Source organism: Bombus vancouverensis, chromosome 3 (genome assembly GCF_051014615.1).
Source record: "Bombus vancouverensis nearcticus chromosome 3, iyBomVanc1_principal, whole genome shotgun sequence".
Taxonomy (NCBI): Eukaryota; Metazoa; Arthropoda; class Insecta; order Hymenoptera; family Apidae; genus Bombus; species Bombus vancouverensis.
The window spans coordinates 17,561,048-17,584,969 of NC_134913.1; the positions used below are offsets into that span (position 1 = coordinate 17,561,048).

At 39.5% G+C, this 23,922-nt stretch overlaps 1 protein-coding gene across 8 annotated transcripts in view; it reads left to right on the plus strand.

Annotated features, from left to right (window-relative positions):
- LOC117154049 (RNA binding protein fox-1 homolog 2) overlaps nucleotides 1-23,922 on the plus strand; it is a 330,394-nt gene that overhangs the window by 241,049 nt on the left and 65,423 nt on the right. For 6 of the 8 annotated variants that reach the window (XM_076617305.1, XM_076617307.1, XM_076617304.1 and 3 more), the window contains one exon: nucleotides 6,523-6,615. The exons of the other annotated variants lie outside the window; for them this stretch is intronic. In XM_076617305.1, the coding sequence (XP_076473420.1) occupies nucleotides 6,523-6,615 (93 nt within the window). The remainder of the gene's footprint in view (nucleotides 1-6,522; nucleotides 6,616-23,922) is intronic. 8 annotated transcript variants of the gene reach the window in all.

The window sequence follows — 23,922 nt, forward strand, 5'->3', positions numbered from 1 at the left end:
AACCCCGAAATTAGACAATTTTGAGACCAGTTAGAGGAATAGCACGTTCGTCTATATTTCCCCTCGCTTAATTAATATCCTGGAAAGTTTATTCCGTTTCAGAGATCTCGAAATTTTAGAAATCTAATATTGATTACAGAGAGTAATTAGTTCATTTATTCGAACAGTATTCTGGGAGATTTATTAAATTGCAGAAACTTCAGGTTACCGATCGAGAGGAATAGAATGTAACGGTTAAAAAAATACTCCAAATTACTTCGAAAGACGCTATTCCCTACTCGAATTATCTTAAACTCGATTTCAGCTCAACAACGTCGCGCGCTCTCATAATTTTCACAAAACGTTTCGCCAGCGTTAATTGGCTTCTAACGACCCAAGGCGCGAGAATATCATAATTCTCGCATCAACAGCCCTGTTGAGAGTCTCGAAGACCGAGATCTCTTCATTCGTTTAAGAATCCTGATAACGCAGTTCTTGCGAAAATACTCGTCTCACTCCTCTCGAACAAACTCGACATTTCCTTCAGTATCGTTCTCCATCGTGTTCTCGTTTCGTCTCGAGAATTTTGATGCATAGTATTTACGCGGACGTAAGCTGGAAACAGTTCCGGTTCGTGTCAGAGGGAAGCTCGATATTCAATTGCTGGCGGGAAGATAAATCGCTCGATAAGGTGGCACGATTTCGTTCGTGACAGAGCTCAGCCAACCGCTTATCGAGCTTTGGCTGCTTGTTTTTCTAATACTCGTTTCCTGTCGCGAGATCCGTTCACCGTCGGAAGATCCACAGAGAAATGGCGGACGCGAAACGTTTGCAGCGATCGCGATAAATTAATGGAGGTAATTATATTTTTTCAACGGGTGTAGGACTAATCTAGAGGACTGATAAATTGCACCGGAGATTAAACAAATGATTTCTGGCCTTGCTTTTAAGCCGCTGCGCCATCAACTTCCCAGTTTTTCGACGCTTATTCCAGACTTTTATAAACTTCGTAGTAATTCTCTACGTTGCTCGTAATTTTCCGGATAAACCCTGTGAAATAAAGTTGAGAAAGAAGTCGTGCTGATTTATCGAGTTTGTTAAATTGGTGACTTTGCGCCGTTGAAAATTTCTCGAGTTTTAAAAACTACAAAAAATTAATATAAAACACGTCAGCTAATTTCCAGGGAACTGTAATTATGATAATAAAACTACAACATGCTTTTTTTTTTATTATGGTATGTAATGATAGCTTGATGCATACGAGATATTCATTTTTCGAAATCTGAATTTATCGATTGTAGATTATCAGCCACGTTGAAACAAAAGAAGTTCCTTTAGAAATAACATATATTAGATGTTAAGAAAGTTTATAGTAAGAATGACGATGAATGATTTTCGTTATTAACTTATTTATTAGTTTATAAATAACATTGTACGTGCACTAACATAATAATAATACAGGAGGCTTGAAAAATCTGATATCCGATCAATCTCCAACTTCATTCTTCTTCGAGATCCTCAAAGGTAGATTAAATGAAAATAAGAAAATTTAGAATGCAGAACATTTCATGCTATTTGAACTGAATTTAAACTTACTTAATTCCTCGAAATATCACTAGAGATATGTGACAGGGGTTTTCACGAAGGTCGCGCAATATCGCGCGATCGCGAGTCCTTTTTAACAGGATGGACGCGAGGATTATTCCGCAGCAGGCGTTCGAAAGATTGGTAAGAGTCCGGTGTGGATTAATTTCTTGAGAGAGGAGGAGTTAGGCGCGATGGCTGGTCGTGTATTGCACGCTAACCTTAATTTTCCGAAAGTCGATAAGGCTTTAAAGGAGGCTTTCGCCAAGATCGCGATCTCACCGTCACGAGAACCGTGCCTCGCCTTGAGAAGGAACGCCTCCTTTTTCATTATCCTCCTAGAAAATCGGCGAGCGAAAAATGCTTGAAATTACTCTTTACCTCTCTTAATCTTTTTTCTTCTTTTTTCCTTTTCGAGCGATTTCGAAAATTAGTTTTGGGAATAACAGATGATTTTTCCAAGATTTTTCCAAGAATTGGAAAGGATCGAATGTTTCATTCCTCTGGAATTGTTTTTCGAAGGAGTTTTCGAAATAATTGCGAAAATAGTAGATGAGGTTTTGTGAGATTGTGATATAGCGCAGGTTGACGAATGGAAGAAATCGACGCGATTCGGAATTTTTCATTGTCCGTGGAAAATATTTGCAAACGTTTGAACAATTCTTTTCGACTGGAATTTCGATGACAAAAAAGTTTTGGAAATAACTGTACGAGTAGTAGATGAAACTCGTAAGGTTGTAACGTAGGAAAGGTTGAAGAATTGGATAGAGTCGACGATATCGTAAAAACGAAAGAAGAAAACCATAGTCGGGCCACGAAAAAGCAGCGATCGTTCGATCGTGAAAGATTTCAGCTAGGTGGAAAAGCGTCGTTTGTCGCGCGATTTTCAACGGGTTTCTTGCGACAAACCGCGCGCGCGACGCGATTCACTTGGGAAATCAGCATAATGTCGATAAGCCGGCGGCGCAGTGTCAGTGTTACAGCTCGAAAACGTAAAGGGAATCGAATAATCGCCGAATCGATTTGCATCGCGACCACGGTGCTGCTCGCGATATTTCGCGTAGAAATTCTAACGTTATTGTTTGCAGAGAAAATTTATTCTTCAGAAGTGTATACGAGCAAAGGTACTCGCATTCGGATGTACCTTTAGAATGCAACTGTTGTATATGTGTACGTGGTTGATAAAGAATTCACGTACTTTAATGAATTTCCGGATCGAAACCAATTTTGCTAATTTCGTGTTTGACGTACTTTCTCTTTCTCTGAATAATTTAAAACGATGAATTAATTCCCATTCGATTACCGTGTAATAAATTAAAAGAACTTGAAATAGAATAGCTTGTGGCGGGCGAATAATAGTCGTCTGATTAATTATTCTCGTCGAAACACCATTTAATATTAATATTCGTATTAACTAGTATGATTTATTATTTATTGCAAAAGTTTGTATATTCGATTTTACATTTCGTCGATCGTTTCTAGCTCTTGTCGAATATCCCTCGAACGTTGTCCGATATTACAACAAAGAATAAACAATGTTGATAAGTAGAAAATAGCTTTTATGTCGCTTTAGGAAAAAGTTAGTTCAGTTTTTAATAAAAATATCGATCAGGAAGTTCGATTTAGAGAGGTTGAAAGGTAAAAAATTCAACGGCGCAAAAGGCAAGCTCGAAAGCAGATTAAAATATTCAGAAGTTCAAAATGGAAGTCAAGAAGTTCGGTGAGCAACGGCGAAGTTCGGAAAGCTTAAGACGTAAATCTTGCAGTCGAGTGGGCTTCGTCGTGAGAATTTGCAACGGTAACAAATTTTTCCTATGCAGATGGCCGATAATCTTCTCTTCGCTGCGATATAGAAGTTTCATGGAAATTTTTCACCTAAATTTACCATTAACGATTTCCAACATAAAAACTTCAGAAATTATAACATTGAATTATAGCAGCTGCGGATTATTATGCGAATCAACGTCTCTGCGAATGTAATTATAAAGATGGAACCTAGATAGAACACATTGCTTTTACGTATTAAATATAAAGACTACCTATATATTTCGGATATTACATACATTTTTCTAAATTGCTCGCATCCTTCGGATTGTTACGCTTTCGAAATTCTCATAAATGCATAAAGGTGCGCGATCTACTCATCATCGTGCCAGGCTATTCCACAGTCACTAAAATTAGTATCCGCACGTGAAAAATCAGAAATTCGAAATTTCCCTTGAAATTAACTCCTACCTCCTCGTCCTCGATTAACCAAGCGCAGCAACCGTTCCCTCGCCTCCGATTAATTAACGAAACGCAGAGAAATCGTGGCTCTCGATTATTCCAGGGGAATCCTCCACGGGGCAATTCAATTTCCTACCATCGATTCGATTATAGTCCTCCGGCGAAACGAGTTACGATGTTCCTTGAGAGAAGTGGGGCTGGAGGAGAGGGAAACAGCGGTTCCTTGGCCGCGCATTACGTCAGGAACACGATAACTTTGCACTCTCCTTTTTCGTTCTTCGAGAGTAAGAGGCCGTATTTGATTTGGCTTTAATGCGATTTCTTAGCGACGGCTATAGTCTGGATATACGTAGCCGCTGCTGGCAGTAACAGGGGGAGCCAGATGAGAGCAAGTTGATTATTCGCCCGACCCTCTTCGTCTTTTCCCATTTCTGATTACGCGAAATTAGTTTCTTTGGCAGAGAAAGACGTTTTTCTTCTTTTTCTTCTTCTCTTTTTTTTTTCTTTTTGCTTTGAAATCGAAGCTGTTTGATTTTATTGCGTAAGAAGCTGTGCGCCTTTAGAACCGAGTTGTTTCGACTTTTTGGAACAACAACGCGAATTTGTACTCTTCGGAATAGGTTTGTTTCATTTTTGCGATGATAACGTGGGTCTTTACCTTTTAGGGTATATTTGCTTTATTTTTGACATAACAATGCGAGCTCCGGCTTTTTAGAAAATATCGTTTAGAAAATCGTTTTTCCCAAGATAGAGTTCTTTTCGTCAATGATATTTAGGTAAGCGAAAGTCACGTTCAGAACGAAAGAATTTAGGTGCTCAGGAGATATACTTTCGATTGACTTGCTTTTAATAGGCTCTGGAAGTCGTATTTATGGTATGGAAGGCATTTGCGTAATCCTTTTGAGATTTATGACGATTCTAAGGTAATATATTCACGAATTATATTTCCTTGATAGTCGTTGGAGGGGAAAGGAATATGTGCAACATATGTTAAAATTTATGGCGTTTCTTTCGAGATACACTTTCGAATTATACCTGTCTGATAACCTGTCGAAGTGATATTTGCAATAAGGAAATTTATGACGATTCCATTAAGGTATTTCCTTGAATTACGTTTCTTTCGAAGACTGAGAAAAGGTGTGAGCGTATTTGCGTCGAATATTATCCAAAATATCCCAATTCACGGCACTAAAAGCTTCGATTTTACAACTTCTTCAATCACTATCGTTTTCGAAGCGATCGCACAGACGAATGGCACCACACACGAGCACACACAGCACAAAAACACACCCAATCAAAGTCCTAAGATCCTGTTTCCCTTCCAATCGTTCCTCGTGTTCTAACCTCCTTCTCATATTTTTAATTTTTAATTTTTTTTTTTTTTCTTTTTTCTCGTACACGCACCTCTCGGTACAAGCAAGAGTCTTTAATGATATGACGATGACCATGATGACATGACACGATATGATATGATATGATATGATAATGAGATGATTAATGTGACCATGACCATGATTTCTTACCATGATTTTATATTTACTTATTTGTTGCACGTTGTTTGGTGCGTCTCCGTAAGCAGTATGACGCGCTCGCAGACTCTCTGGCAAACCGACATTTCGGCTGAAATATCGTGCTTCTTTATCCATCCTTTTCACGCGGTTTAGTTAGCCTATTATATCAAACACGAGTGCTCTCGATCCTTTCGCGCCCCCCACTTACATATTTTCCCTTGGAATGTTCTACTTGAATATATACATATCGAGCTGAGAATATCTTATCAATTCCATATTATACAAAATATCGCGTCGCGACCACTTTTCAACTTGAAACTATCGGACCTTCGATTTAAATGTAAAAAGTTCCATTCGCTCGAAAGTATATGATCTTTCCGATCGATCGAAGTAAAGTCGTCGAGCGAGAAGTAACTTCGATAAAATTATTTCAGCTAAAATAATAAAAAAAATGTCTGCTCGTAATATTCGATGAATTTCATCAAGTTTATTGTTTCCGCGAGATTATACGGTCGGAATAAATGTTCTAGCCCCGAAAGAAATTCCGCGAAAGTTTCGAGCCCCCGGGCCGCGTCTCGAGAGAGCATCTCGAGAATTAATTAGCGGCAGACGGCCATTGTGCATCCGAGAAATAAACGGAAGAATAGGTTTGAGAGTAAAAGGACGGTGCAGAGTGACGGCGAGTGAGAAGGCGTGAGATGGGGTGCGCGAGGGAACGAAACAGAGCAAAGAAACGCGAGCATCTGCTCAAGAACGTTGAACCGAGCGTCATATAGTAGCGTTCGCTTCGTTCTGCAATTCTTGAATGAAAAGTTAATCGAATCGATACAAATTCGTTCGAGACACGCGTGGAAAGGTTTCCCGCGTAAATTGCACACAGAGCACCCCCACAAAGAACTCGCACTCGTTAGCTTCCAGGTCGCTTGAAAAGGCGACGTCGCGCGTCGCCCTTTTCTCTCACCTTTTTCTTTCAATCTTTTTACGCCCGTTTTCTATTTTTCCCCCCTTTTTTTTTGTTTTGTTTTAATTCATCCCTTCATTTTTCTCGTTCTTTTCTTCACCAATATTTTTCTCTTAATTACCTGTTTATCAAACGACACAGATTGAATATTTTGTACAAAACAAGCACGAAATGTCGGGCCTGCCAGTCGGCCGTTTGCCGAGCGCTGGCAGTCTGTAAGTTGAGTTTAATGCATGTTGTTTTGTCTGTCCTTGCATGCAGGGATTCGGTTTTGTAACATTCGCAAATAGTGCTGACGCGGACCGGGCACGTGAGAGGCTACACGGCACCGTGGTTGAGGGCAGAAAGATTGAGGTGTGCATGAACATTCTTATACTTATATATATATATACATACATATATATATGTATACATTCGCCATTAATTCATTTATATTACACGTGTTGTTATAATTCTTTTCTTGCAGGTGTACGCGGGCAGCGCGATCGAGCGTAAGTTCGATCGCGCTTCTCGTTCGATTAATCAACAGGCGACCAGCGATCGCTTCTGTCGATCTCTTTATTTTTTTCTTTCTCTATTTCTTTTTTTTTTTTTTTACTCTCTATCTCGTAGCTAACAATACTACAACGTGGAACGCTGCTTCTAATTGAATTTCTAAAAACGTTGGTCGCCTAATTGAGACTGATCCTTAGATTTTAAGAAACGCGCGCAGTTTTCGTGCTCGTAAACGTTTGACATTTAAATTTAAACGACGCGTTTGTCACATTTTCTGCCAAACATTGCTAAACGAATAGTACAGACTTTCTATACTGTTATAATTTACCAGCATGAAATCTACGCACCTAGTTTTAAGCGTGAAACTGTTCCAAACGCTTGCGCCTTTGAAAACAATGTGTTTCGAGTACGATTCGAGACAGAATTATCAGGTGGATTAAATTCGAAGATCGAATTTGTCGAATTTTCACGGAGCCACGGTCACTTCCTTTGCTCGAAACGGATATTTTAGTTTAGTTAATTGAGAGATAATTGCGTGATCGGGACAACAGCGAATCAGGAAGAGCGTCCAGGGTCAATCCGGATCAACCACTCGGCACCTCGAGTACCATCGATCGATTGGTACTCGATGATCGTTCGAGAGCATCGAGAGATTCGTGATCCTGACTCCTGGAGTGACCTGGACACTCCATTTTCCGAACCAGACTAAATATACACTGTCTCACGAAAGTATTTGAATATTTAAAGACATTTTTTAACACATATATGTTGTATTCGAAACATTGGAAAATTTTAGTAGCGTTATAATAACGTATAACTATGGTGTTTATGTTGGTCAAGTTTAAAATAAACATAATCAAAGATGTGCATAAAAGCTAAGGTAGAACGTATATTATTTATAACAGCAATTTACACATCACGTTCGTATGTTGAATATTTATAAAATATTACAATATTAACGAAAGTTCAACGAGTTTTGCATAATACGCTCGATACGTTAATAAAAGTTCTTTGTAAAATGTGGTCAAATACTTTCGTATGTCACTGTATGTCATTAAAAATTCACGGTATGTTTCATTAACTGTGTCCATTAAAAATATTCTTGTTCTTTCAAATAACACGCGTTTCAAACGATAATATCGAATAAATTTATTGTTTAAAATAACGAGTATATCGTCGATGAAAAGCGTTGACTTGTTTATCTATAAATTATCTTTCTTTTACAACTCTTTATCTCTATCGAAGCGAATCGTACAATATGTGGATATTTATGTTCGACAGACCAATGGCTCCGTTAGAATCAATCGCGAGGTAGCAAATTGTGGCAATGGCGTATCCAAGAATCCGCGTAGTAATTCATTAAAGGGAAGATCAAGTTAAATATCTGGTTATCGACCCGATGGTCCCTAGTTAATCGTTCTTGCGAACGTGACGTCTGGCACAGTGTCGATACTCAGCAATAGCAACTTAATCTGATTGGATAACGCGATTAATCGAGCAGCTGCGATGTTGCTCCGATACTTCGAACACGTTGGCACAGTAATGTGGCCAGAATCGTTGCGTCACTGTGTTTCTTCGCTTTATGAGCCAACTTATTTTTAGATAAATTAACTTCTACAAATTGATTATGAAAATTCAGCTGCTAGCAGATATTCCGAAGAATTCGCGATCGATTCTTTGGTAAATTTCAGTCGAATATAATTGAGAAATTACCGAGATCCTTCCAAAGATTCGTTGTCAATTTTATTGTTTTTATTAACAAGAAATTCCAAAGAATTCCTGATGAATTTTTCACAACTCACAGCTAAAGTTGCCAATTTCGATGGTTCGATTAGCGTTAAATTTACCAACGAATTAAACCGATCCAATTTTCGCTGCACATGTTCCTGACCACGGAACGATCATCTCCGTGACAAATCTTTCGCATCAATCGTCGCGTCAGACTCACGTGTGCCCTTGCGACCATCTCATTCGTCAGTAGGGATCGCGATGTTCGTCCAATCGCCATTGCCAGGCTGCGTCGCGACGCCTCTCGAAGGCGCAAGCAAAGACAACCGAGGCGTGGGCCGTGCCACGAACGCGGACGCAGTCGATTAATCTCGTGGAAATTTCTCGAAAAACTCATTCGTGTCCATCCAACTCCGAATCGCGTCCGCGTGGTTGGCGCGAGTCACGCACACGCGACGATGTTGAAGGGGTGGACGCGCTCCGGACAATTCCGTAATACAAATATTTCCACTAAGAAAGTCGTCGAAAAGAACAAAAACTATGAATGCTAAACAGAAGAACGAAAGATGAGTCAATCGATATTTAAGAAAAGATATAATATATATGGAAATATTATACAGTAAGATTATAGAATAATATAAAAGGTACAGACGAGGCGAGGAATAAAATACTTGCTTGAACGTGTAGATGAACGCACGTGTATAATAATAAATATGAACTCATGTACTTGTATATGATATGAAAAGTTAAAGAAAGGGTCAAAGGTAGCCAGCGAAGGATATATACCGTGATGGATACGCGTATATCTTGGCTGGTGGCATCGAAATAACGCAAAGAAACGAGAGAAACAAGTATCTGATGTCTCTTTGTTCTCTCCAATATAGAGTCGTGACACAGAGGGGCAGACTTGTCGAGGCGCGCGCGGCAAACGAATAGTAGAGATCGGATAGGACTGTAAAATGAGAAAGAAAAAGAGAGAATCTGACGGCTAGTGACGAGATACGGAGAATTTTGAGAGAGCGAGCAAAGAGAATACGTATTAAAGTGAGAAAGAAAACGAGAAATAATGAGAAAAGGCAAATAGAAAGACAGAGATAAATATATTTTGAGAGATTGATGGGCAATAATCGCCGAACGACAGGGACACTGAGGAGGCACACAGTCGGTATACGATCCCCGAAGTGTCCAGAAAGGTAAGGAAAGCAGATGAAACGAATATATAAGTTGAACGATAAAATGTAACAAGTCTGAAGAGCGACGAAAGATATCGCCTCGCACTGCCCGCTCTCTCACGAAACACACGAATCGGAAATCGCACGAATTTTTTTCAAACAATACGGCAAGATCGCGTCGATTCCGTGGTATAATTCGTTCTCTTCGTTTACTCGGTCGTACGTGAAATTATCGTTCACGCGAATGGGACCGCTGAAGAGTCGTGCTTGAGCTTATCGTTACTTTTGCGAACGATCCTGACGAAACGTTAGGACTGCAAGTGTTGGGATTTTTTTGTCGAATTTTTATTCTCCCATTTAGCTTAATGATTTATTGCTTCAAACTGGAAGACTACGGTTTTATATTTTTGTTGATTTTAACGAGGAAGTACGGCGATTACTCGTATAATTCTACTGAAAGAATTTATAAATCGATATCGAGTGAGGATATGCAAAAATAGGCCGGGTTCTGCCCGACAAAGACTATTATGCACTTAGCGGCACGCAGAAATAGATTTATTCAACAAACCATGTATTAATGTTGTTTTTTCTTATATCGACTATAAATGATAAAATATTTGTTGTAGTTATTCGTGTGCCTTATTGTTAATTAAGTGTGTAACAGCCTTAATTCAAGGGAAAAATGAAAAAAGAGCGTCGATAATCTCGAATTAAAAAACACATCATATAAATAATAACTCGTTATCTGATGATGTCACCGAATCGATAAACAACGAATTGTAAATTGCAGACTTTGATTGCACAACGCGTGAACAGCTTTTTCAATTTTACGTTTGATTGGATAATCACTTGGCTTGTAGTTTCTAAAATTCACTCGTACAATTGCTTCTTTCGTTATCGATGTTACAGATTGACATAACAGAATTTGCTTTACGCGTTATACAAAAAAATCTAACTTACGGCATATAAAATTTCGTTATTAACATTACTGGAGCGGCGCGAAAGAAGTAAATTTTCAGAAGCTTCTTTTTGTTCCGACGATTCGATCGAATATCAGATCGTTACGAACATCTGGTTGGCTGTCATCTCGTTTTTTAACCGCGGCTCAGCAAATCTCCATGGAAAATAGATCTCCGTGAATAAAGGGGATTACGTTCAAACTGAGGAATTCGTCATTAAATTTATCTACCTGTCAGAAAGCAAGCTGAAATCCTAGCGTAACGAAAAATTTCCAACGACTATTTAATCACCATTTTTCCTCCCCCTTCTCTATTCGACTTTGCTCTTTTTCTATCGCGAAAAAAGAAAGAAAGAGGAACGAACTTTCCCAACGAGCCCGTTCGTACGTCGTCTGATAAATCGTCGTTAAAAATGAAAAATAAAAAAGACAAATTGACAACGTTCGCAAAATTCACGAAGTTCCAAGCACGATAAACATTTGCCTGAATTTTTTTTTACCGAATATTCGCGTAACCGCCTCCACGCGCTACACGCGCTCGTACGATCAATTTCCCGCGATTCGTTTCGCGTTTTCGAGAGAGGAAACAAAAAATAATATCCTTTTTGGCAATTTGCAAATTCCGATCGAACGTTTCGCGACTGTGTCCCACGCAACAAAACTGTTAATTTCTAAGATAGTTGAATAAGTATGCAACGAACGTTCGCACAAGTACTTTCGCAGCTGGTGAATTTCGAAACGAATTATTCGTACAAGAAATGTAAGATTTATGATTTTGGATATGTTGTTTCGCAGGTAGGGTGTATCGAAATGAAATATTCGTTTCGTGTAAAAGAAGATACAAAATTTATGATCTTTCATACACGAAGGTGACAGAAGAAAAACACGATAAGCGCGTGTTGAAATTTCTATCATTTAAATGATATTTAAAGGATATTTTCTTTTCCTGATAAATTCACGATTTTGTGACTTTTCAATGGCAAGGAATTGAAAGGACGCGCGAGATTTGACGCGTTAACGAAAGGAGCGACGAAATCGCGGGTGAAAATGAAAACGTCGGAGGTGGATAGTTGGCGCCAAATTAAACTTAACAAGTTTTAATGTTCAATTATGGCGTTACACCTGCCCGGGCTGGCTCTTATTTCTGTTGGCGTAATAAGCCACGGTAATTGAAATTTACGAGCGTGTTTTACGCGGGCCGGTTCGTAAACAGGGGAAAAAGCGCTGACCATCCGCGTTTGAACCCTGTTAATTCGACAAAGCAAGGTGAATAAACTTGAAATTCTTGATAACGCGCCCATGTTCTGCCACCTATGCACTTAACTCGAATAATTTCTCGATTACGTGAATTTTTTTTTTAGAAAAAAGAAGTCAAAATTACGAAAGAAAATGTTACTTCTTTCGGCAACTGATAGTAGAATTATACATAGATAAGATTTTTTAAATACTTTCTATATTTCTATATACAGATATTTTTATCAAGAAAGATAAGAGACAAATATTTGCAGCTGTTAAATAATCCGACTGTATTTCTACCTATCAAATAATTCATTTGCGAAAGGGTTGAGAAACGATTAAGAAAAACCGACACTCTGTAAACCACCCTTCCACGCAGATACAACTTCGTTAAAAATCTGGCTGTGCTCTCTTCGATTAAATCCACCGAGCTCAGTAATTTCAAGCTTCCCATCAAATTAAAAACCTCCATTAACGAAATCACGAATGTCCGCCGTGGAACGAGGGTCAAATTCCAACGCAGTAGCAGCAGCAGCCGCATTACATTCGCTCGGAGGATTCTCGCAAAGCTTCGACGCGGAGCCTAACGAGAAGTTAAAGACCGAAATGGCGAAGGGGTTGAAGGGGTAGCGAGCTCGACGTCGCATTGAAAAAGCGAGAGTCCGGCGATGATTCGCCTTTTTCGCCAGTCTAGCTTTTTAATTACCGGAAGGATTAAGGGAGATCTCAAATTAGAACTGGGCGTATTTTTCCACCCACGCCTTGGAAACAAGAAGAAAAAAAAAATAAGAAAAAAGGAGGGAAAGGAGAGAGAGGAGAATGTTAACGCAGAGGCTGGCGTGGACGCGTGTCACTTGAGAATCGCACGAGCCGCAGGATTCCTCGAAAGTTTATCGTCCAGCTAAAACAGCGATACGGTTGCTCTTCAAAAGCACACACGTTCTCGTGGAACTGGCTCGTAATTACGTCGCGAAAACGCGAGCTGGGAAAACAGCAGATATCATTGAGGGTAGTTGGAGCTTTCTGTCAGACGACGAATGACTTCGTGAATATCCTCGTTTTATTGCCTGCATGTTTGCTAACCGGAGATTCTATCGGTTTGTCGGATTATTTCCGTTTTAAATAGAAGTTGAGAACTCCACTAATATTAGGAGACAAAATTTAATCACCGATAGTTAAATTAAAATTATGAAGTTACGTCGAATTTCTCAACCCAAAATAATATTCTTAAATGAATTAAACGATCCTCTTCATTGAAAATTTATTACATCATACTGGTTATGCATAGAAGGCAATTGTAGAATTTCCATCGTTTTGAAATAACGAAGATTAAATTGAGAAATTTTGACTGACTCGTTCTAATCTCGCAGCTCGCGGCAACTCGATCCACACCATCGAATTACTCTGACATCGAAACCAGCCCCTGCAGCTACGCTCACATATTTTATCCTTCAACAACAATGTTTCCCAGTAGAAACATTTTCCGTCAAATATTTTGCCGGCTGCTCAAACATTATCTTCTCGTGTTTATTCAGCGCTGCCGTAGCTTTTCTCGCTTCACAAGAATCAACCGACGTTACCCGTAATAACGTCGCTTTAATTACTCTCGAATTTAACCCCGAACGAGGCCATGCCAAGGATCCACAGAATTTCCTCGGAGCAACTGTACTCCATGTTAAATCGCATCTCTCGATCTTAATCAGAGGAATTACGCGTTATATCCATTTGTAAATGAAGAGAATGCAAGGGTTGTAGCATTCGAAACGATCGTCTGATTTTATTTCGACGAAACGTTAGGAATATTTAACAACAGGGATCTGATTCTTGTCCAGCCACGCTAGAACTGTGGAGGATTAGTCGTTATTAGGTCGAGCGAAATAACGAGAGCGAAATATTGCTGTCGCAGTCCGTCAAATATATTTCTTGAATAAATAAATAAATAAATTACAGACGAATGTGAGTTGGTACAAATATAAGTTGCGGAATAAATACCCGATAAATACTCGGAGAAACTCTGTAGATCACTTCGGTACTCGTTTACACACGTCGATGCTCTTCGACACTGTTCGATAACTCTCTCGCTCGCGATCGCGTCCGTTTATTTATACTGGTCCGGGGGAGAACCGGAAAATTTGAATTCGTCTACGTTTGACGGTTGTATGTAGCGGCGACATACCTTTATTGATCCTTACAATACTTGTAACCTAACGGTCTTAATACTCCGAGGCAAAACAACAACAGGATTTGAATTGTCCTGACTCGCGTGCCGCTACAGAACGTTCCACAACTGTTTTACCACTGCGATGCAAAGAATCGGAATTTTTCCGTAGAATCTCCGAATATTTTATTCAATATCCGAAAAGTATTTTATTTAATATTTTACGCACGGTCGATGCTAAAGTCTTTAGCTTTGTCACCTGGTTCTTGCATTCCACAGAATCTGTACGAACACGGAGGATGAGTATTCCGTGCGGAGATCTCCAATAAAAATTACATTTCTCTATATTTTGAGAAACCGTAACGCTAAATTTTATTAGAACCTGTTATATACACAAGTATCAGTAAAACTTCGATGAAACAAGTATCATCGAAACTTATTTTATCCGCTCTATCGAAACTGCTCGGTTATCGGATAAACGAGGTTCTACTTTACCTGAAAAAGGATATCTCCTTGAACGATATTTTCGCTAGAAAGATAGAACGAGGTTCGAGTTTTCTTCTGCTTGGTAACGAGTGAACACAATGCTCGTGGACTACACAAAGGACGTTCGTTAAGATAATAGGCCAGCGAATAGGGTAGCTGGCGATGTCGCAAAACTGTGCTCGCGATTCAAACCTTCTGAACCTCCAGCGTAGCTCGTAAAGGTCCATCGGGGGAAGTTTAAACTGGTTTAAGCACCGGCAGTAGTTAGCGAACGGCCCGATACTCTCTCTCTCTCTCTCTCTCTCTCTCTCTCTCTTCGATTATCGAAGGTCTTTCGGCCTCGTTAGCGCGTTTGAATTTTGCACGCTGCCGCTGAAAGCATTGTTGACCGCCTCCGGGGCAGAAAGTATCGCTAAGAGGTGGTGAGTTTGTGGAGATCGGTCACGCGAACGGTCCCGAGACCGTCTTTATTCGCGAGCTTTTTTTCTTTCCTCGAAACGGATTGCTTTTGGAGTGGTTCGACAAAGATATCGCAAAAGAAGCGTAAATTTTTGAACGTTTGAAGTTCTGGAGTAGTTGAAATCATTTTCTTGCGCGCCTTTGCCAGGATGGTAGTTTGAAGGGTCGCGTTGTTCGTGTGGAATTCGTGGATTTTTCGATAATCTAAGATATCGATTTTTAGTTAGAAGTTTTACAATAAATGTTTAATACACATGATATTTTCAGAAAATTTCGTTCAAAGGGCGTAGACTCTAAGAATTGAGACAGTACATTTATGTCCAGAACAGATTATATCGGATAATTCATATCGAATTACTAAAATATTCCCTGATTCATAATATCTCCGTTTTCGTGTCAAAATCTACTTCGTTTGCTGCAACACTAAATTGACGGATAACGTGAAATTGCGAAAGGAAGTTGCTCGTAACCGCCAAATATAGGATTCTCCATTCGCAGTCGCCAATCACGCCAACAATTATTCCAACGAGTCAAACTCTTCTCGCCAGCTGTCAAATACAGCCGAGAAGCGAAAGCTAAATTTAAATCTACCGCATCAAAAGCATCCAATTTCGTTTCACCTCCAATTCTCGAATCGATAGCCTAAATCAAGCGTAGCACTAAGAAGATCCGGCGAAATGGCACACGAAGGTCGAAAGTGACTAACAAGCAAGAGCAAAATACCGTTGGTTGAAGCAAAGCCGGAACCGCGGCATTCCTTGAAGACGGAAGTTCACGAGCGACCTAGTGGCATCAACATGGTCGTAGCTCATGCTACTCGCTAGCGCAACGACAGGTGGCGGGTGGTTCGAGTTTTCGGGCTTAGCAAGTCAAATTTATGCAGATACAGGCCACGCGAGCAAGGTTGCGCGATACGTTCGAAGCTGTGTGTTTGCTTGTTCCAGGCATGCGACACATCCTGTACCATCGAGTCGACAGAGTGGTAGATTTTCGACAGAGGCTGGGTCAAATCGGGTCGCGCAAACTGACGAGCGAAGGCACGTCGATTATTAATAACACGGTCAAGTAGGCACGTGACTCTTTTCACGAGAATTCTTTATAGTATAAACTCTTTGACGATGGCCCGTGGCCTTTTCTTCGAGATGTTTTTAACCGAAGGTTGATAATGACCCTGGTATCTCGAGACCAGTTGGATGCCAGGCTTCATGGTCTTAGTATCGATCGATTGGTTAAGTCTTTTAGCGAGATGTCTGACGACGCGCGTTTGTTGCTCGAACCTCTCCGAAGCAAAATTAATTAACTCGGCTTTTTATTCGTTTCTTAGCTTTGTTACGTAAGTACGTGACTAACGTACAATTCTCGAGAAGCGAACGAGTTACTGTCGTAAGTTTGTTCGTCTCCACGATGTGGTAAATTCTCAGGGAAATTAGAAAAGACAGTGTTTAAAATATCATTGCTTCTGTGCATTTTTCGATTTATAAAGTTGATCGATATGGCTTTTGAAAGGCGGCATGCTATATATATAGGGTGGTAATTCATTGTAGATAAACCAGGTTGATTCTATGGCTCAAGATAACACGAAAATAAATCATAACAGAATCCTGATATTCGCAAGAATTGAATTATACCGATTTTTCATTTTACTCGCCAAGTTCGAATTAAAATTGGGAAGTATTAAAATTTGATAGTTCTTAAAGTACGAGTAATGGGGGAAAATGCATCCCATACATTTTCTAGCGAAGGGAATAAGTTATGTTCTCCATCGATCGTTCCTGGAGAAGAAACTCTTGGTAATAAGGGTAAACTTGGTTGCAGAAGAAGCGTGCGAGCATCGTCGTTATCAATTACCCTGCAACGAGTAGCGCGCGATATAAATTATAACGAGGACGACAATGCTGTTAATGAAAAAAGTTGCATATCGATCAACCAACCCAGTCTACCATCCAACAAATGCCTTCCCTTATTCGTTACGAACTTTAAGTAGACGCCTCTTTAAAGTTTAACGGTTTAGCGGCATCGATCGAGAAGCTACTTTATTTACGACAAAAATTACGACGAGGTTCCTGTCTACCCCACGATTGATATCATGTACTTATTTCAAAAGTTCTATTTATGGCATTGCTTTCGTCGAGAGAAGGGTGTGCCTTTTGGCAGCCAAGTGCACAAACACTTAGATTACAAAATTCCAACTTCCAGAGTTGCGAAGTTCAAAATTCCACGCTGAATAAATCTCATATTCCACGTTCTAAAAATTCGAAATTCCATCGTTGCAAAGTATCAAATTTCACGTTTCTAGAATTCGAGGCGAACAATTTCTGCGAGCGATTTTATTTCAAATTTTCTATCCACGATACCGTGGTTCGTCTCGCCTCTATCAACGAAGGAACGCGTATCATTCGATAGCGCGACAATCTTCCAGGCGCCTAAATCGAAAAATCCAAATTTCCGAAAGAGAAGACGGCACGATTCATACTACTCGTTCCAAAACTGTTCGCGATTATGCGGCAATTCGTATCCCTTCCACTAAAGCAAATTATGTGTGTCATTCGGGAGCGGAGTTAAGCAGGCGCGTAGATCGAAAAATCGATGGCCGAGACTGCGTTCCAGGTTAGCCTAACGAGACACGATTTACCGGAGGCCAGCTAGATTTACTTACTTCCTGTATTTCAATTCAGATCGCGCTGATACGACGGCGAATCGGCCGGAAATCGTGGATCGTTCGTGTCAGCTCGCGTCACGAAACTTCGTGAACCAACTCTTGGTTCCGTTTATTATCGTCGAGACTGTCTCTCCTCTCTCTCTCTCTCTCTCTCTCTCTCTCTCTTCCTATCTCTAAATACATATATACATATATTCGAACTACGACACGGAGACACGTTTTTGCAATTAATCGAACGTCGAGAAAATTGAACGAATTGACGGTGCAACCGAGGGATTCTCTCTGACCGGACACACAAGGCTGCCAATCGTAGAACCCTAGCTACAATGGTCCCCTTAATCGGATCGATATCGTTCGAACGAGGCTGGCTGGCTCTCTGTCCACGAAATTGAATCGAGAAGCACGATCTGCTCGAGTTAATAGCGGATAAAGGCTTGACTATCTATCGGCCTGGTGATAGTTGGAACAGAGTCTTTGTCAAGTAGCGCGGGTCGATGATCGAGGGATTCAGGATGGCGAACGTCTAGGCTTGATCCGAGTCAACGTCATTTTATCTGTCGGCAAACGAGCCGGTGACGGATTTACTGGTATTTGCACGGGCAAATAGAGGTAAGCCATGGCTAGACCGAGCCGACGGTAGAGATAATATTGTAACAACGCCGGGACAGGTTGAATCTGATAGGAGAAGCGCGCGATTGTAGGCCCTTGATGCTGGTATAGTCTCGTGTCGTATATGGCCGTGGTTGTTGCGACTTAACCGGGTTACACCGAATGTTAGGTTGTTAGTGGAATTGGAAGTCGCTGCTAGGAAATCTGTTACCGTGTTCCAAGGGATGAGCTATAAAGGGAGATTTGAATTTTACGATGCAAAGGATTTGATCATCGTGACTGACGTTAGCCATGTTTATTGAATCGAGTGCTGAAATTAGGTTGCCAGTGACATTGGAACAAATTGTTGGATATTTTGTTTCTCTAAACCGTGTTGGAAGATTTGGTTGTGAAAGCAGAGGGAGGTTTGAATTTTATGGCAGAGAAAATTCTATTATCGGCCGATGTTACGGAGGGAAATTTCGAAACTTTAATAATTCTGCAACTTTCGTGGTAAGCCTACGTTATGGGGAATTAAAGTAAGTTCTAATAAACAAGGAAAGCTGGGTCATGGCACCCCAGGGTTGCAGCTTCTTCTATAGCGAATCCGGGCCACGATAAATCATGTTACGCTAAGTCCGCTGCCAAGGAACATCTAAACTGCAGTATAGCAGACTGCGCTGTAACTTATGGCAGATCGGGCAACTCCGGAAGAAAATTCCATCCTCGCTAGATCGAATTAAAGTGTCGATATAGGAAAACTGAAGTATGAAAAATTTCAAATCTCGTACGTCCAACCTAAGTTTGCTAGAAAGACGACACATTGGGATAGACAACTTTAAAAGCGATCATAATTAATTAAATAATAATTAATTAATAAGCAATAAAATTATACTACGTGACGAGAATAAAATCACAAGGCTTTAGAAAAAAATTCGTCGGTGCTAAATGGCTGAATATTTAACAATAGTATAGATAAATAAAATACTTCTATATATATCTCAAAAAGTTCACTTTTCTTAATTGCCTCGTTCCTCGTAAACGAAAACGATTAGATCGAAAAATAGCCCTCGATATATGTGACTATGGCAATTTGCGACGCGATTAGACTCTTCAAAATTGATCTACGCTTGCTGCAGAAAATCACGAAAGTTCAAGTGAAAATGAAATTCAAATGACTTCCTTTAAATGGAAATATCGCTACTAAAATTTGCCAACAAAATTCCACGTCGGGCTACAATTTCACGATCTAACGATACCATCCCAATTATAATTTTCGATCCAAGCAATACAACAATAATCAGCATGATAAAAACGACCGGTGAACGAACAATCGACGTTGCAAACGTGGTCGGCCTAATTTGCAAAATAATCGCGACGTGGATTTACAGAGTGTACGCACGCGGATGTTCAACACGATACACGTATGGCAAACAAAGATTTCGGGGCTCGTCCGCGTTCGTATTGTTTGCTGTCCAACAAGGCAAAGCACGACCATCGATTCCGACAACGTAGACGCGGGTCCTCGTGTCTGTTCGCGTTTGTTTGCTCGTTTGTTGCGCATCACGCCAATCCTGCTCGTCGAATTTTCCCTATCCTACAATAAGATCCAGCCGCGCTACTGTTTGCCTTTCATTTGCTCGTCAACGATGGATATCCATCTTGGACGTTTTATTCCTCACGACAAACCAACGTCCTTCGTGACTTCTTGTTTACAATGTTGTTTATTCGAACTTTACTCTGGATTTTAATTAATTTCATCGTAAATTGTAAATTCTTTACCATTGTACCTCGTCGGATATCTCCCGATTTCTTCGAATGTCTCATTCATAAAATGAAAGTAACGAAACGAAGTAAAACTATTCTCGATACTAAAATCAAATATCCAAAAATTAGCTACGTTTTATTTCGTCGATTTTCTTAACGATCAACGCAATGATATGACAATGTAGATTTGAAAAGATGTAGATTAATCATCGTTTTGCCGAATAGTTTTAGAATGGTACGAATTGTCTTGGATATTTCATCTTTCTTCTGACGCGTTTGATGATTCATACCGCTTAATACTTGATACGAACTAAAAAGGAATAGAAGAGAATTTTCGTCGGACGGCGATCAATAATCTAGATATTCGATATCCACCGATGAATGAAAGATTATGGTACGAGCTGAGAAACTTTCACGCGGAATATGTATAAAGGATCTTGCTCCTAACGGCCAGCGTTTCATACTTGCTAAACGTTTCACGTCGATATTTAATATTTATGAGCGCGTAAAACACGCGTAACTGTAAAAGCGTCGAAACTTGTGTGCGAAGCGAGACATGAACTCATCGATAAAATCATATCGTTGATCAGTATTCATCGTTCACATATAAAAAGGCGGATGCCGATATCAACTACGAATCGTTCGATCCCGAATAGAATTTCATGTTTAATATCGATGTTCGTTATTCTTCCGACCAGAACGTCTCTTAACACTTTGACTGCCACGCCGAAATCACACGATTCGCTCAGGACGCCACGGGAGTAATTTTATTATTCAAAGCATATAATGGCAAAATAATAATAAATCGATGATGCAAGACAATGTTCTTCTCCAATGAACCGTTTATCTTATTGGCGCAATGGTACCAGTTGATAGCGACATATTATAACAAGGCTTCGTTTATTTCGACAAACCATTCGCATTTGTTATTTCGTCGCAAGCAAAACGTGCAGAATATATTGTTGAAACGTGTAAAAGATATTAGTAAACGGCATTTGCTCGTTCTATATACAGGGTGGTTGGTAACTGGTGGTACTAGCGGAAAGGGGGTGACTCTACGCGAAAAAAGATGTCGAGAATATAGAACAAAAATCTAAAAATTTTTAAATTTTAAAAATAACGTCAATCGAGACAACGATCTACAGTGAGATCCGTTATAACGGGACGCGATAAAGTGCACGCGTACCGAGCGAAAATTCAAAGTCGATTTTCTCGAAAACAAAGCCTCAAACGAAAAATTTTTATTCTATATTTTCGACTTCTTTTTTCGCGTAGAATTCACCCCCTTCCCGCTTGTATCACCAGTTACCAACCACCCTGTATAATAGTAAAATATGTGCACACTTCTAACTTCAATTATATGATTATACAGCAGCATTTGCGATTATTTTCTAAGGTGTGTTTTTAATAACATTCGTAGATTACCCCTCAAAGATGTGGATACAAAACACAATGCACCTTTAGATGCAAGATTTGTTCTCATTTTTTTTTTTTTTGTTTTTATTGATATTCTAATAAAAATGTTTAATCGTTCAATGGGGAACTTTTTATTTCAAAGTATCTTCTATTTATCGGTTATATTCTAAATCCCTTAATTGTCAATTTTCATACAATTTTTACAATTGTAAGAAGCTCAAGCGCTCCGGTCAACAATGATCAACGTGACAGTCAAAGTGTTAATCGATGTTCGCTGTTCACTGCTACGTAATTATAACGTAGAATATTAATATTCGTAGAAACAAGGATAAAGAGATTGAAAAATGATCTCTTATTTCGTGCTCTGGCATTTGCATGATTTACCATTTAAATTTCGCAATTATCAACAAGTGTTTCAAGAATTCATAGAAACTACGATTAAATCCGTGTCGACGATGGTTTTGTTAGTCGAATTGCAGAAGTAATTCCAAGAGAAACTCCTTGTCGACGAGTCTAATTAACCAATTTATCATGAACACCTGTGTAAAAGAGACCTAATTTCTGCCAGAGAGTTAAACACGATCGCTCGTTACGAGCAGGCGACGTTCGTTTAATCCGGCTATAACTATAACGCGACGAACAAACCTGCGCTCGTTGGAAACAGGATCGTAAAATGCAAATTGGTGGACCGATCGACGCGATTGGCCAGCCAGCTCTCTCAACGGAATACGGGACAAACAAATACGGGGTGGTTGAGATAACATTCACGTTCGAGATACGATGCTGTCTCCTAGAATATATAAATATAACGCGAGTATCTCAGGCAGAAAAATCGGCAGAAAATATGACGGTATCGTTTTGCTTCGTTCAGATAAAATCTAACAGGTGTTCGTTGTGTTTAGGCAAATTGAGAATTATGGAAAGATGGTTATTAACAGGTTACTAAACCAGTAGATGAGAGATTGCAGAAAGTTAATATATTAAAATCGTAAAGTAACTGTTCAGAAACATTGAAACGAATTCAAGCAATATTACATTAAAAATTGTAGGATTGTTTAAGAAGCAAGATACCAAATCGAAAATGGTACAGTCGGTGTAAGTAGAAAAATTACGTTAGGAGTTACGGTATATTTTAACAAATGAATTAAGAAAATAAATCAGAGACTACGAAATTGCCTTCCATCGAGATCCATAAATCGAAGATTACAATATGCTCGAGCGAATAAATTAACATGCTAATCGGCAGTTGTAAAATTAATTTGAAAATATTTCTCAAGATATCTCGGATTATAAATTCTACAAAGTCAAAGTACGTCGAAATCATAGATCAGAAATTGCAGAATTTTGAAACGCGTAGAAGATAATACAAATACATAATACAAATGTGGAGGTTGGTTGATCGTGTGTTTTAAATGGCGACATAACTCTATGTTATAATCGTCAAGAGTATTTAAAATAATTAATAAATACAAAAAACGTTCGTTAAGACGCTCGGTACAAACTGATTCGCTAAGACTGTGTATAGATCGCTATTAAAATCGCGAAAAATTGAGACTGAAAAACTGATATTGATTCGCACGACTGACTAACTTCTGAAGAACATGGTCGTCTATTTATACCGGTCGAGGGAGTACCGGAAAATATAAATTCGTCTTCCTTTGACGATTGCACGTAGCGGCGACATTTTTCTTGCCCGGAGTTTATTTATTATTATATTATGTATGTATCTTAACGATGTTGATACTCCGAGACAAAACAACAACATGATTGTTGCTACACAAACATAGGTGGCAAGCATAAGTGGCAGAAGTATAAAATTTCGAGACTGACACGATCGAAAAGATCGGAGAATGACGAATGGAATCTCCATTTTAACGAAAAAAAGTCTCGTGAACCGCGCAAGGTGATGAGAATGGAGGAGAAAAAGGAAAAGGTGAAGTCTAAACAGCGGAGACCGAAAAGTCCGAAGAAGAAAATCGTACGGTAAGAGCAAGCCAGCTGATACAGGGAAGCGTCGAAACGTGGAGATATTTCACCCCCTACGTTTTACTTTCTTTTTCTTTCTTCTTCTTTTTAATTTATCCACTAGCGACGAAAGTACTTGTGCGAGATCGAGATAATCGGAAATCTACGGCAACGGCTTTTATGTTCTTCATTTCTTTTCACCGTGTATACTTTTCTTCGATCGTCCGGAAAAGTGGAGCGTTCCAAGACCAAAGAGCAATAAAAAAAAGAAACGTTTCCTTTTTTTGTGCCTCTCACGATTGTTTGCTTCCCTCGGTAACGAGAGGAAGTTTCGAGATTTTTCAGAATATTCGGAATTGGTTTTCTTTTGCTCGTTTACGTACACTTTGCCGGATTTTCGCATGGAAAATGCTTGATCGATCGCTTCTCATATCCTCATTGATCGAAGAATTCTTATTTCAGAGATTTTACGCTTTAGAACGCAGCGATTCGAGAATTTTTTCAACGTTGATTAACATATCACGAAAAGAGGAATAAATAAACATTATGGATATCAAAGCGATCGATCAGATAT